Here is a 15,783-nt window from a genome sequence, read left to right as displayed (position 1 = left end):
CTACACAGCTGGCTGTTAGTTTAAGAAATGACACGAATAATTAAACCTGGAAACGAAATAAAATTTCGAGAAGGGAATTAAAGATTAAGATTAAAAATCTGGATTTAAAATCAAAAATTTAATTACAATAAGACAAGATTTTGAAGATCAAAGCCTACCTATTTTGGGAAATAAGTTTCAGGAATTTGGATCATTCAAAAGAAGAAAAAAAATAATTTTTCGAAAAAAAATATTTTTTTGGAAAATTAATTATTCAAAATTAATTATGGATTAATGTGCATATATACTGTAACAGAACTGGAATAACGTAGCCTCACACGGGGCACCATTATGTTGGGAACTAAAGGAGCGTGTTTGGGTTATCAGCATTTAAGAAACTGAATTCTTGACATCAATAGAATTATTGATGTATGTAACAATTATTAATGATTATTAATATAAACGGGGCACCACCCTGCGAACAGGGACCAATAACCAAACGATAAAACTAAGTCTCATAATTAGTAGTCACTCATAATGTCAATAGTCTGCGTATGACTATACATTCAGTGACAGTGAAGGTTTTTAAGTTCGAGCACCGGCTACTACATACAGTCTTATCAAATACATATGCACAAGTAATCACAGACGACTGCTCCTGAAAGTATAACAGAGTTTATTGAATCAAAATAATAAATGATCAAATCAATTAATATTGCAACCAACAAACATTATCATACAATTTTATATGCCTAAACTAAAGAATGAATAAAATGGATGAGGGTGTATGTCTGTGTGTGTATGTGTATGTGTGTGTGTGTGGGTCTGTGGGTGAACAGGAAGGAGTCTTACAGCTACGCTAAAGACTACAAAGATGGCGGCGTCGAGTGACGCTGGCCAAAGGGGAGGGGCCTTAAGAACTACAGCTAGAAACTACAAAGATGGCGGAGTCGAGGGACCCGGACAAAATGGCAGAATGGGGCTGCTGTGCGTAATTCACGTTTGCCTGGGCAGCACGTGATGTGAGGCGCTCGTTTGAACGAGGTTCCCCAGGGGTAGAATTCGGAGCTGTGTGTGTGTGTGTTTCGTGAAAGGAGGAAAGAGAAAAAAGGTGGGGGCTCATGAATCAGACTTCTGCGCGCGGTGCGCGTTGTAGTGAGCCTGAGTTGGCTGGCTCTATCACGCATAAATATACCGCTGTCGTCTTGAGAACTGCCGGTAACTTATGCCGTGATAAACCACGCACCTCAGCTCACTCACCGAGTCGAGTTAATGAAAAGAGAACTTCCACACGGAGTGGAAGACAATGAATGAAATTAATCCCAAAGAAACAGTCATAGTTGATACACAAATACAGCGGAGCTTCTCTGCTCCGTAATGATTGCGTAATACTTCAATATCACGCGACAGTCTTAAACACACAAAAACACGGGAATATCAACATATAAATGAATGGCCTGAATTAAACTTACGTTAATTTAAGCTAAGCTATGCCCAAATGCCAAGAGTCTTACTTGTAGATGCTTCGTTGCAACGTGGAAGTGTTTGTGGCAAAGCTGTCCGTTTTCCTCGTCGGGAAGGGGGACAGGGGGGAGCTTGCGGGTCGGCGCGGCTTTGCAGCGGGCGCTGTGTGTCGCGCGGCGGTGAGCTGGCGCGGCTTCGGTCCGTTAGCGTGGCTCTGGAGCAAACGCAGGTCCGGTCTGTACTCGCTGCAGGGAGAACAGTTAACTTCGGATGAGACGACGTGTCTGCGCGTCTTGCCGGGAATCCTCGGTCACGAGAGGAGCGAGGCTTCGTCGGGCTCCTCTGTGCCGGTTTGTGCACAAAATAAAAAGAAACAAAAAGCAGAGAACGGATCGCTGATGCGGATTCGTTTCGCGGGCTGTTTCGTCCAGCGAAATGGCTCGTGACCTGTCAGGGTTTGAGGGTTTGAGTAGGGTTGAAGGGCCGTTGCTTCCTCGTGGCCTCGTCGTGCTGGAGGGGGGGGGAGGAGAGGCCGATGTGTCTTCATGCGTCCAGGACGAAGGTCCGGGCGAAGAGAGCGGTTGTGTGCCTCCTAACTCAACCGAGGTCGAAGGGGGAAAGCTTTGAGGTGGGGGCAGCAGAGAGTTTTATAGAACATCGGCTGAACCACAGGGGTCCTCGGGTCTCTTGGCTCTCGGCCAATGAGATTGCCGCGGTTACCATGGTTATTTGGGGGGGGGTAATTCACACCTGAGTGTGAAATCCCTTTGCTCTTATCAACTACAAATCAGGATGAGACCTTTGCTTGAAAAAGTTAAGGCCTGATTTTCTTTGTCCACAGCACATGTTTAAGCCACATGGTCAGAGTCAGACCCCAACAGCATCATCGGTCATAATCTGCTCCAGGCCATAATAAACTTTGTCCTGTCACCACGGTGACAGGTGAGACTGAATGTTATGCACATGCCATGTCCCTCTGCAGCCTTGTCCAAGAAAAGAACCTACGTATGATTTGAATACTCACATATGCATATGGGGATGTTTGCTGACCACTGATTGTTGTCTTGGCAGGAGATAGTTCTCTCTCCAATCAGCTCAAAGCCAAACTGGCACTCAAACCTCAGGATTCCTCCATTTGAGAAGCTGTCCCCGTCTCTTATTCCATATAGAGGAGTTCCAGGGTCCCCACAACTCTCCTTGTCTATTTCTGTAAAGACACAATTTCAGAAGGAGACATTAACATCTGATTGTTATTTCTCTGCGCCATAGACCTCCATTACTGTCCAAAGAACATACAAAGATGCATCAATAAGCCTGATCGCCGGACTGCGTGACATGTTGGTTCATTGAAATGAGCACGAATTATTTTGAGTCAGTCCCACGTATATAATGTCCTGCTGCCGCAAAAACTGCAGCAGAAAATAGTACCCAACAAATGTACTATATACACTTGTTTGAGTTACTTTTTTGAAAACAATTACAGTGCCTAGCTGTTATAAGATTGTTTCTTCATCCATAAAAACTACAATATATTAATGACCCATTCCTAAAGCATTAAATCTTTACTAGGAACCAATAGGCTTTGCACAGAGAGGCTGGGGAAGTCAGAAAGTATTGAGAGAGGGACACATTGCTGTTTATTCTAGTTTTTTGACAATACGACAATAAACAATATGGCTGGGCTTTATCCTACAACACGGATCTTTACATAAGTTACTTTATTAGGTTCCTAGGTATCTCAGCAACCTTACAGTAATAATGTTTGACACACAAGATATTGTGACATGATCATTTGTCAGAGGTCAGAGATGAGGAAAAAAAAAGTACATTGAGAAGAGCATTGTTGAAAACCATAACACTGTTAACAAGTAGAGACTAGACAAATGACACATAATGGAGATATAATATACAGTTAAGAGGGTTTTAAAACACTGCTAATTGGCATGCAACCGGAGGAGCAGTATTTTCCAGTTATTTTTCTTCAAATGTAGTTCTTGTCAAGGGTATACATCAGTGTTTTTTTCAATATACTGCTGTATTATCAAACTGTAGGTAGTTAGAGCCACATGGAATGATAATGTATTATTATACATCTTTTGGTGGCATCTTTCCGCCGTCATTTTTGCAAAAGTTAATGATAAGATACTATTGACTGCTTGAACATGCAACTCTGAATGTTTTTTTCAAGTTAAGCATTGCGAGTGAATATATTTGGCAGCTCGCTTATCCGGCGTCTGGAGTCCAGCTTTAACAGTATTTGTGGTCGCTAAGCAGTGTTCACATCCTCAAACACCCAATGGCCATCTTCTCCTGCTGTGAAACACCATGTCATGCTGCAAGAGCCCATCATCCATTTTGAGCAGAAATACACTGTCAACTGAATGGAGGCTTGCTTGAAGATGATTGGCTCTCGGTTTGCTGCGTCAGGCGAATTTCTACTTCTTAGTTCACGTAGCCTCGAGCAAGTTTGCATCCATCTCTTTCTGCGTGCCTCCTACCCCTGAGTTTGCAAGTATTTGTGACACTTCCTTTTTCACATTCAGTCGCACAATGACTTTACACAGATCCTTCTCTGATTCTATATAAAGGTGCCATCATAATTCTCTTTAAAATGTTGTGTTCTGTATTTCAGGAAATATACCCTCTATTTCCCCATCCTTTCTCTCCTTTATTCCCCCGCTCCCTCTCCTATTTTCGGTATTATTTACAGGAGTGGTCCATGGCAGGAAGCAAAGGTGTGTGCTTTGTCTGTCTGTTAGTATATGTATGTGTGTGCATGTCTGAGTGCGGGTTTGTGATGTATTGCATTAATTTCCATCACGACATCGTCTTTATGAGACCCACAGACTCAACCAATCACAACCTGCCGAACACAAATGCTTGTGTATGAACAAATAGACACACGCACACCTACACACAAACATGCACACACACACAAACACCCACACGCACGCATGCACACACACAGCTACACACACACCTTGCAGAATAATAGAAAACAAATTGCTTTGGAGAGAAAACAGGCCTATTGTCGGAATATTCCCATACTACTACTCTAACACACACACATGCATGCACTGCACACACACATCACAGTATCCACATTCAGTCTCTCTGGTAGTAGCACACAAAGGCTTACACATATTTCTCTCTCTCTCACACACACACACACACACACCAACAATCCTATTGTGTTTATAACAACAAGGCTGACAGATTCACAAAGGGGATTAGGCTCCTTCAAGTGTATGCATGTGTTTGAGTGTGTATGTGTGGACCCTCAAACATCTACGGACTCTGACGATTCTCAAACATCTACAGACTCTGACGATCCTCAAACATCTACGGAGTATGACGTTCCTCAAACATCTACGGAGTATGACGATCCTCAAACATCTACGGAGTCTGACGATCTTCAAACATCTACGGAGTCTGACGATCTTCAAACATCTACGGAGTATGACGATCCTCAAACATCTACGGAGTATGACGATCTTCAAACATCTACGGAGTATGACGATCCTCAAACATCTACGGAGTCTGACGATCTTCAAACATCTACGGAGTCTGACGATCCTCAAACATCTACGGAGTCTGACGATCTTCAGACATCTACGGAGTATGACGATCCTCAAACATCTACGGAGTCTGACGATCCTCAAACATCTACGGAGTCTGACGATCCTCAAACATCTACGGAGTCTGACGATCCTCAAACATCGACGGAGTATGACGATCCTCAAACATCGACGGAGTCTGACGATCCTCACACATATACGGAGTATGACGATCCTCAAACATCGACGGAGTATGACGATCCTCAAACATCGACGGAGTATGACGATCCTCAAACATCGACGGAGTCTGACGATCCTCACACATATACGGAGTCTGCCGAACCTCAAACATCGACGGAGTATGACGATCCTCAAACATCGACGGAGTATGACGATCCTCAAACATCGACGGAGTATGACGATCCTCACACATATACGGAGTCTGCCGAACCTCAAACATCGACGGAGTCTGCCGAACCTCAAACATCGACGGAGTATGACGATCCTCAAACATCGACGGAGTATGACGATCCTCAAACATCGACGGAGTATGACGATCCTCAAACATCGACGGAGTATGACGATCCTCAAACATCGACGGAGTATGACGATCCTCAAACATCGACGGAGTCTGACGATCCTCACACATATACGGAGTCTGCCGAACCTCAAACATCGACGGAGTATGACGATCCTCAAACATCGACGGAGTATGACGATCCTCAAACATCGACGGAGTATGACGATCCTCAAACATCGACGGAGTATGACGATCCTCAAACATCGACGGAGTCTGACGATCCTCACACATATACGGAGTCTGCCGAACCTCAAACATCGACGGAGTATGACGATCCTCAAACATCGACGGAGTATGACGATCCTCAAACATCGACGGAGTATGACGATCCTCAAACATCGACGGAGTATGACGATCCTCAAACATCTACGGAGTATGACGATCCTCAAACATCGACGGAGTATGACGATCCTCAAACATCGACGGAGTATGACGATCCTCAAACATCGACGGAGTATGACGATCCTCAAACATCGACGGAGTATGACGATCCTCAAACATCGACGGAGTCTGCCGAACCTCAAACATCGACGGAGTATGACGATCCTCAAACATCGACGGAGTTGCGGATATATTGTATGATGTATTATGCAAGATAAGAATTTTAAAAATCGTTTTTTTTTGTAAATGTACATTTTGAAAGAAAATATCTTCCTCGAGAGGACCAGCATGTTTATATATTTTACCTTTTGCTTTCTGTTATTTTATGATCTTGACTGAACATGCTTTGTTGCTAAAAAAATATATGTACACATGGAAGAGATTGTGTATCTGTTTTTTTCGTAAAGAGTTTGTGTATGACTTCAATATTGTGTTTGTGATTGCACATTGAGCCTCATTACACCCACTCTGTCCTATTATATCACCATGTTGTCCATATTCTCTTGTATGCATACAAACTCCACACTCTCTCTCACACGCACATAAAAGACATGTAAATGCACTACCTGTAAAGCTCTGGGAGAGCAAGGAAATATATTTTGGGGAGATAATGAGATTGGAGCAAAAGGAAAAAGTTTATTGGCTATTACTCTTTTTTTGTGACCATTGTGAAATAGATTTTACGGCTAGGCTGCTAGTAAACGAATGCTGAATGTATAGCTGTTTGCATGGTCTGGTGTTTGTCATATGCTATAAATGGTCTCCTGCAAATTCTTGCTGTTGCTGTGCTTTGTTTTCAATATGGGTAAACCACATACAATAACACTCTAAGATGACTGTAATAGCCACATAAGAAGATCAATTGAGAGGAAAGTCTTTGCACTCAAGCATATTCGCAGTGAGGAAGAAATGAGGAGCTCAGCCTCTCTAATTAGCTTGTGGATGTCTGAATATGTGACCAAAAGGGAGTGGCCCATTTGACTAGTTCCCACTGTAGATGTGAAGATAGTCCTTTGAATAAAAATGATCAAATTCATTACGCATGCAATACTGACATTTTTCTTAGGAGATGATTCTATTCTCATAAAAACACATTATATTTGTCGGCTCTTGTTACATAAAGCGCACAAAATAATTTCTTTGCTCAATGGTGTAACTCCCAAATACAGTATCTGTTACTCTCTGTACTTCCAGCATCATGAGTGAATTTCAGGATGTGCCTGTCCTCACGAAAAACATATCTACAGTCTATGCACAGAAAGTACAGGTGAGAGAACAGGACATCCACATCTAAAAGCCATTTTTGTGTTTTTTGTTCCACTAAGATGTTACTGTCTCTCCCTCTCCTCATCTGAGAGTATCGGAATATATCACTAAATAAATGCAACACCAGTGAACACGCTATCACTTTAGTACACTTTGTTACATCAAAACAAGGGAGTAAAACTTACAAAATCCTGCCAAGAGGTTCAAGCAGCATTTTACACACGTCTCATGCTTCCACTAAATACAAAAAGTCTAATGAGCTCCAAACCATCTGGTGGTGCTTCTTGATGAGCCTTTCAAATGACTTCATGACCAATGATGGGCCAAAACGGCTGCTCGGAGGTTCTTAGTAAGTAGAACGTTGCTTTGTCAATCATTGTCCATTTATTGTAAGAGCAGTTTGAAATGACCATCAGTCAAAATAGGAATCAGGAAACATATTTCACATAGCTCGGTTACCCAATGCCATACATGATTTGAAATGTATGGAATATATTAATCCTAATGAGAGAAGAGAAAGAACATTTTTTTATGATGAATTTTGACTGAATGATCCGCAGATATAGTAGATTTCAATATCAGTTATCCTGGTGGCTACAGGAGAACTGAACATTATGAGTCAATAATTCATGACTAGAAAATGAAATGCCGCTTAAAGTTCTGTGATAACGTAAGCCCTGTTCTCCACAGGTTTGCAAAAAACACACAACAACCACACACAGACACACACATCCAAAAAAGTGTCAGGCTTTGGCTCACCACCCTAATATTAAGGTTATTGACTGTAAAATTGAACCACATTTCTGGTTATGTTGTGACTGAATATTTCATGCAGTGATATTTCATGGTGTTTCACTCGCTCTGAAGGAAATTCTGTTCAGCGCGGTGTGATTAAGCGGGTCCTGCTCTGTACCTGGACTACAGCGCTGCAGCAGGATTCAGATCCTGTGGGACCCATCACCAATTGCATGGATGCAGGAAATATCAACTAACTGCAGGCGGTCAGCTAGGATGGAGTTTCATGACTGAAAATATGAGAGGCTGTTGTTATTGAGCTTAATCATGCTTCAGAATGTGTTGTCCTTCAGTGAATTATATGTAAATACGACAACGTGTCGAGTTCAGTTCCATTGTTTCTGTTCTTCCACTACCTCCAACGCCAACATGTTTTCTCTCTTCCTCTCTTAATCTCTCCATTTAGACCAGTCATGTCGTCTGCTTCATAAATGTTCAATCTTAATAATGAGACAACATGTCAATCTTTTCAACTCATCTACAGTTACATCCAAAACCAGAAACATGTGGGTGCACAAATGCAGGGAGACATGGAGAAAACACAAACATACACATTGCACTCTCTCTGTCCCTCCCAGCACGTGCACACAGACAAACACGCACACACACACACACACACACACACACACACACACACAACCGATCTACCCAACCAGGGGTCAGCTGTGCTGTAAAAATCCACCTTGACATCTTCTAATGCTAATGCTTCTAATGCTGGAATGATGCACTTAAAAAAGCCGGGGCTCGAGGGAATGACTCATCGCTGGAAACTAATTCTCAAATTCACCACTTGAATGCATTTCAATGTAAATGGATGAGAGCTGAGGCAAATATTTGCACACTGCTTTTTCATTTTTTTTCATTTTAGGCCAACATGTTGCAAATGTGGTGATTATACATGCAGACATGTCTTACAGGCAGATGTATGTACTGTATTAAAATGTACACTACTTATTATATTCTCCTAACCTACATATAAATACATATTAGGAATGATATTTATTATCCAGTTCCGATGGCCCTCATGTCTGGCATCAAAACAGACACAGCGCACACTGTCCACCTGATCAATCAATCTCATGTGGTGACAGGTGTCTTTACTTGCCACGTCCATGGTCAATGTGGCTTCAGTGAGCAGCAGGTGAGTGAGGTGCACACGAGCACCTGTGCCTGTTCCAATTGGCAGGAATCAGCTGCTACTCCTAAGTGGGGCAGAAGGTTTTCTTCGTGTGGAGTGTTGAATCCTGCGTCAAACCAATTGGCAGCTGCTGCATTTATATTAAGGACGGCAATGGCAGCGCTCTAAATTCTCTGCGGCGGCCCCTACAATATCAAAGGTAAGATGAGCTGGAGACAGAATACTGCCGAGGCCCCTCAGAGATCTTACCGACAATTTGAAGACACAAAACAATCAGTGATGACAAAGAGGCACATGAGAAGAGGAAACTGAAGCAGGTGACATCAAATACACAGAGCCTCCATTCTGACTGAGAATGTGAGTGTAATATTACATTACATATATTTGTTCATGAGATGGACTTTATTCTGAAAGGTCTATCTGATATTTACATGTTGAATATGTTTTATTTTTTCAAGCGATGTGTACAATTAGAACACTATTTGTATCACATCAGAGTACTGTCATGAGGTAATGTTTTCAAGACTGGCTCATGCAATTCATAAAGCATTATACTCATTATTATTCTCATTCTCACCCCCCTCAAAAAGTCAAAACTGTATTTAAAACTAGTGTAAGTGAATTAGAATGGACACTGTATACAATAGATTCACTGGAAATAACCTGAGATACCCATTGTAATCTTATTGAGCGACTTGCTAGAACTTATCATTTTCAAACCAACCAAATAACAATTGTAAGTCAGATATTGTCCTGTAAATATAAACAGAGAAACCCTGACATGCATACACGCAGTAACACACTCAGTATCTTTTTCATTCTTCAGAAAATGAAAACAAACCACTGAAATGCTGTTTAATTGATGCTGAACCCAAATGATAAAGCACATGTAAGGAAAATATTATGCTTTGAAGGTGCTTGTACAGAGGTATCGGATAACTCCACAATCACGAACAAAAAGATACACACACACACACACACACAGATAAATGATGGTCTAAAACCTCAATGAGACGTCTCGATGGACTGTGCAGACGATATATAAGCTTATGATCCATTTATTTATTCATAGAGTTGACAGAAACGCACTGAATCTTTAATGTAAATTGTGTCAATAATGTCGCAGCGCTCCCTTAAATCAATAGCCGTGACACGATATGATTCAGGGTAGACGGAAAGACTGCCGTACAGGCAGTCTGGACGGCTATGTGTGCATGTGCAGTGTGGGTGTGTGGTTTGTATGCCCTGCAACGGGGAGTGGAGTCAAAGTATTGCTAGGTTGGTGACCTTGGTTTTAATAATAGATGAATGGTGACAAGAAATAGAGAGGGACAGAGGGAGAGGGGGGGGGGGGGAGAAAGAGCGAGAGAAACATTGAAAGCGGCACTGGTCGGCTGAAAGACAACACAAGAGACATATGCTGTGTCAGACACCCTGTCGGGTGTCTGACAAAAGGAAAAAGGATGTGAAAGAGAGAAGCACAGACACCAAACAACAGTGCATTAGAGAGCAACCTGGAGAGAAAAGGTTGTGATTGTAGAAGGAATGGAAAGAGAGAGAGTGGTGATAGAGAGATGGCTAATGAGGAAAAATGACACGGATAGAGAGACAGACAGAGAGGGAAGGGAGAGGTGCAATGTGAGGCCTGAAAGTAGTGAGTGACTTGTTACAGCTTCGTTGGCTCACTGATGGAGGACCTATCCGACGTACACACACACGCACACACACACACACATTGTGTAGTACATCAGTGACTTTGCAGCAAGGCTAGCGCGACTGATAATATTTATATTTCAGAGTCAAGGTCTACGGGATGTGGCTTTGGGAATACAAACACACACAAACACACACAAACACACACATATGATCTCTCTCAATCTCACTCTTCTCACTCTACACCCTTTTCTTTCTCAAAAACACACATACATCTCACAAAGCCACCCAGTAATAGCACAGGCGCCCACCTTTATTGTAAATCTTGGGGGTGATGGAGCCAGCACTCAGAGAAAAACACATTGATCTTTGAGTATTCATGCCACTTTTCAGGGTATTTGGGTTTGACTGAGCGAGTCTAATTTTGGGATAACATACATCCAGGTGTGTGTGTGTGTGTGGGGGGGGGGGGGGGGGGGGTTAAATAGTATTTGATTCATGATGTTTCTTATTTGTACTTTTCTCACCAACAAAATGCACTTTTGAACTGCATGTTTTGTTGTTTATCCGTCGACATATACTTTAACACCACTATATCTGTGACAAATGTAGTTCAAGCGCAAGTTCAGTCAGGAAGACGTTGTAGCAACAAGCAGATTGTTTCTTTGAGGTGGAGCAAAAGCAATAAGTGCAGCAAGCCGGCTGTAAAGCGGTTTACATGCATCTGCATATGAGGATGGTGCATCAAAGAAAAGAAAGGAAGACATTCGCTTGTGATCTCTGTCTCTCCTCTCCTGGTAATTATTCTATCAGCTGATTGGGGGCGTGCACTGTTAAGCAACCAACCAGATTCGGCACACAGTTTCCTTAAGCCAATCAGATCGTTGCTGTCAAACGTTAAAGTGTTCTCCTCTCTGCTGCTGTCAGTTGTCATTTCAGCGTTAAGCAGATGCGACCCGCCTCCACCCCAGTCACCTCCAGTCAGCATCACAGCCAGGCTCCTGATTCATCATCAGATGACAACAACTCCTTTCACCACCACCACCAGTGTCTGGACTCCAGGGTGGATTAGGCCTGTTGGACCTCTGTATCCCTACCCTCGGTGAGAGTACTTCAGGATGGAGTCCAATCGCCAAAGACTTTTCCCTTTGCATATTTGACGCTTGTACAATAAATCATTGTTAAATTATAAAACAAGTCTCTCCTGATTGAAATAACGTTACACCAGTCCAGTGGAAACTACACACAATTGTCTGGCATTTCGTTACGCTTGTAGGAAAAATACACAATTCTCCATTGTTAACAGCATATAGACGATAACTATACTGTAAGGCAAGGCAAGTTTATTTGTAGAGCACATTTCAACAACAAGGTAATTCAAAGTGCTTCACATAAAACCATTAAAAGCATCAAAACATAAGGCAAAAGAAAAGGAGATTTAAAAACAATTAAGAACATTCATTAAAACATTAAAAAACAGTGCAAGAAATAAAATGCAGTAGTAAAATGCAGAAATGCAGGAAATTGATTAATATATTAATTGAATGTGGTTAAATTAAAGGCAGCAGCAAACAGAAAGGTCTTCAATCTTGATTTAAATGAGCTGAGGGTCTCAGCAGACCTGCAGCTTTCTGGGACTTTGTTCCAGATATGTATAGCAGAAAAACTGAATGCTGCTTCTCCATGTTTAGTTCTGACTCTGGGAACAGATAGTAGACCGGTCCCAGACGACCTGAGGGGTCGGGATGGTTCATAAGGTAGCAGCAGATCAGAGATGTATTTTGGCCCTAAACCATTCAGTGCTTTGTAAACCAACAGCAGGATTTTAAAGTCAATTCTTTGTTGGACAGGAAGCCAGTGCAAATATCTCAGAACTGGAGTGATGTGGTCCACCCTCCTGGTCTTAGTGAGGACTCGAGCTGCAGCGTTCTGAATCAGCTGCAGCTTTCTGACGGACTTTTTACAGAGACCTGTAAACACACCGTTACAGTAGTCCAGTCTGCTGAAGATAAATGCGTGGACACGTTTTTCCAAATCCTGTTGAGACATAAATCCTCTAATCCTTGATATATTCTTCAGGTGATAGTAGGCTGATTTTGTAATTGTCTTGATATGGCTGTTCAGGTTGAGATCTGAATCCATAACTACACCTAGATTTCTTGCTTGGTTTGTGGGTTTTAACATCAGTGACTGAAGCTGAGCGGTGATTTTCAATTGTTCGTCCTTGGTACCGAAAACAATTACTTCTGTTTTATATTTGTTTAATTGAAGAAAATTCTGGCACATCCAGTTGTTGATTTGTTCAATGCAGTTACCCAGCCCTTGTATGGGATTATAGTCCCCTGGTGACATAGTTATGTAGATTTGTGTGTCGTCTGCATAATTATGATAACACACTTTGTTGTTTTCCATAATCTGAGCGAGTGGAATCATGTAGATGTTGAACAGAAGAGGCCCCAGTATTGAACCTTGGGGAACACCACATGTCATTTTAGTCAGCTCCGATGTGTAATGAGCCACAGACACAAAGTATTCTCGGCCCTTCAAGTAGGATTCAAACCAGTTAAGTGCTGTGCCAGAGAGTCCCACCCAGATTTTTAGTCTTTCTAGGAGTATGACATGGTCGACCGTGTCGAATGCAGCACTGAGATCCAGTAACACTAAGACTGAACTTCTGCCATTGTCTATGTTTAAGTGGATGTCGTTGAAACCTTAACAAGATCAGTTTCAGTGCTGTGGTGCTGTCGAAAGCCTGACTGGAAAACATCAAAGCAGTTATTTACGGTCAAGAAGTTGGTCAGCTGTTGGAAAACCGCTTTTTCAATTATTTTACTCAAAAATGGGAGGTTTGATATTGGCCTATAATTTTTCATCGTTGCGGAGTCTAAACTAGCCTTCTTTAGGAGTGGTTTAATAACTGCAGTTTTTATGGCTTGTGGGAAGACACCTGAGAGAAGGGATGTGTTTACAATTTGTAAAAGATCAGTGGTCATGCAGTTAGAAATATTTTTGGAAAGGTGTGTTGGTAGAATATCCAAGCAGCAGGAGGATGACTTCAGATGTTGTATAATGTCTTCTAGGCTTCTACGGTCGATTGAATGAAATTGTGTCATGATATTTGAATGGATGTTATTCAGAGATCGGGACAACACATACCCTGTGGTTGATGTGGAGGCACTGACTGCTTGTCTAATTTTCTGAATTTTGTCAGTAAAAAAGGAGGCAAATTGATTGCATGCCCAATCAATTTGCATGCCCAATGTAGTGAATATTGACATCTTAATCTCTGAAAATAAAAGAAAGTCAGGACCTCATGCTCATACAGTGGAGTATTATTATAAGCACGGATGCATTCTAATGGTGGTTCTCTCCATTCATTTTTCTATTGATCTCGATGGGGAAATTATTCAGGAGAAATGAATGAGGATACGTGCAGCTATTGCGGAGCCCCCTATTATGACTTCAAGTTGGTTTGACACCCTGGATATTTTTAAAGGTGAACATGTGGTAATTCATTAGTTTCTATTTGAATAACTCTTTAAACTTTTTCAATTCACATGTATATAAAATGCTGCAACATTAAAATAAATACACTATCATATGCATTTGTCTTTTCTTTCAATCACCATTTAATCCCTCTGTTGTTTGAACTTCACTTTGAAATTCAAGGAGAAAAGAGGGCAAATATATATCAAATCAACATGCCGTTGTCCCACCACTTTTGGAACTCATTGCATTACCAGACTCAGCACTGTGACCTCATTATGACAATAAATCCAAAGATGATGACACCCAAATGAGGCACACAAAGTTAATTTCTGCAGCAAAGCTCACCCCTTTGTTGTTCATGGACTATAATCAGATTCACAAGACATTCATCAAATGGAGAACTTTGTAAAGGTTCATAATTTCAGGACGGCAGGAGCTGAACCAACAGGACTGATACAAACTGTTTTTAATTGGTCTCAAGCTAAAGGTCAGTTACTGCTAGACAAACGTTTATTTTAAGCCTAGCAAATAAACATGAAAATGATTCTTGAAAGTTGAAAAACATGCCCTGGAATACACCATCTAGATGGAAAATTAAAAGATTATTTCTCTGAAGAGAATTAATCTTTTCCATGTCAATTGATCCACAAGTTTGGTCTGTCTTACAGCTGCAAGCTCCTTTCCCCTGACCGCAGTGGTGAGAAGAGACCAACGGGCAAAGCCGTCACCTAGGTTTATAATCTACTCCGTATCCCGAGACTTCACTTGAGTCAATTGCTTTAACGACTTCATTATCAGGCGACCTGATTGTGGGGCGGAGCGATACGTGCAACCAACAAACATGTCCCCCAATGTTCTTGTTTTATGTTAATGATGATTGAAACAAAATTAGGGACGAGTCAGAAGTCAGTGAATTGACTGAGTAAGTGAAACAGCAATATCTTACTGCTAACGTTGAACAAAACTATCATAACTAATGTCAGCAAACGTATCATAGCGTAAGCTACGAGTCATACCCAAGCTCCCAGGAACAGTGTTGACCTGTGGAGCAATTTTGACATAGAGGCTGCACGTGTTGCAACTCCTGCGTTCATCACGTCACACAAACTGGCCCCAAAAAGCATTTTTCCTCACGGAGATGGTTCCTTGTTCTAGCAACACACCTTTCTCTGTATGCAGCCTAGTAAAAAAGCCTCTGCACTTATCTTCATTTTTTAGTTGGGAAATGCATCTTCCCCTTGACTCACATAGATGCCATTTACGTTTTCCCCCTCACACACAAACACATGGTCATCGCTTACCCTTATAGTTGATCTTGAATCCTATCGATCCGACACTCTCATCTGACTGTAGGTGAAGCCACATCTGGTGGGTCATGCTGACTATCAGGTCAGGAACAAAGCTCCCCGATAGGCTGGAGCAGAACAAACACATTTGTATTAAATTAACGACATAATAATCAGCATCATAAAAAAGTATAA

At 41.7% G+C, this 15,783-nt stretch overlaps 1 protein-coding gene across 2 annotated transcripts in view; it reads right to left on the bottom strand.

Moving 5' to 3' along the window:
* csmd3b (CUB and Sushi multiple domains 3b) overlaps positions 1 to 15,783 on the bottom strand; it is a gene marked incomplete at its 3' end in the record, with an annotated part of 316,085 nt that overhangs the window by 88,614 nt on the left and 211,688 nt on the right. For both annotated transcript variants that reach the window (XM_079288066.1, XM_079288067.1), the window contains exons 12-13: positions 15,604 to 15,716; positions 2,468 to 2,650 (exon numbers count right to left, since the gene is read on the bottom strand). In XM_079288066.1, the coding sequence (XP_079144192.1) occupies positions 2,468 to 2,650; positions 15,604 to 15,716 (296 nt within the window). The remainder of the gene's footprint in view (positions 1 to 2,467; positions 2,651 to 15,603; positions 15,717 to 15,783) is intronic.

Source organism: Melanostigma gelatinosum (genome assembly GCF_949748355.1).
Source record: "Melanostigma gelatinosum genome assembly, chromosome: 17".
Taxonomy (NCBI): Eukaryota; Metazoa; Chordata; class Actinopteri; order Perciformes; family Zoarcidae; genus Melanostigma; species Melanostigma gelatinosum.
This window is presented reverse-complemented; position numbering and strand designations above follow the sequence as displayed.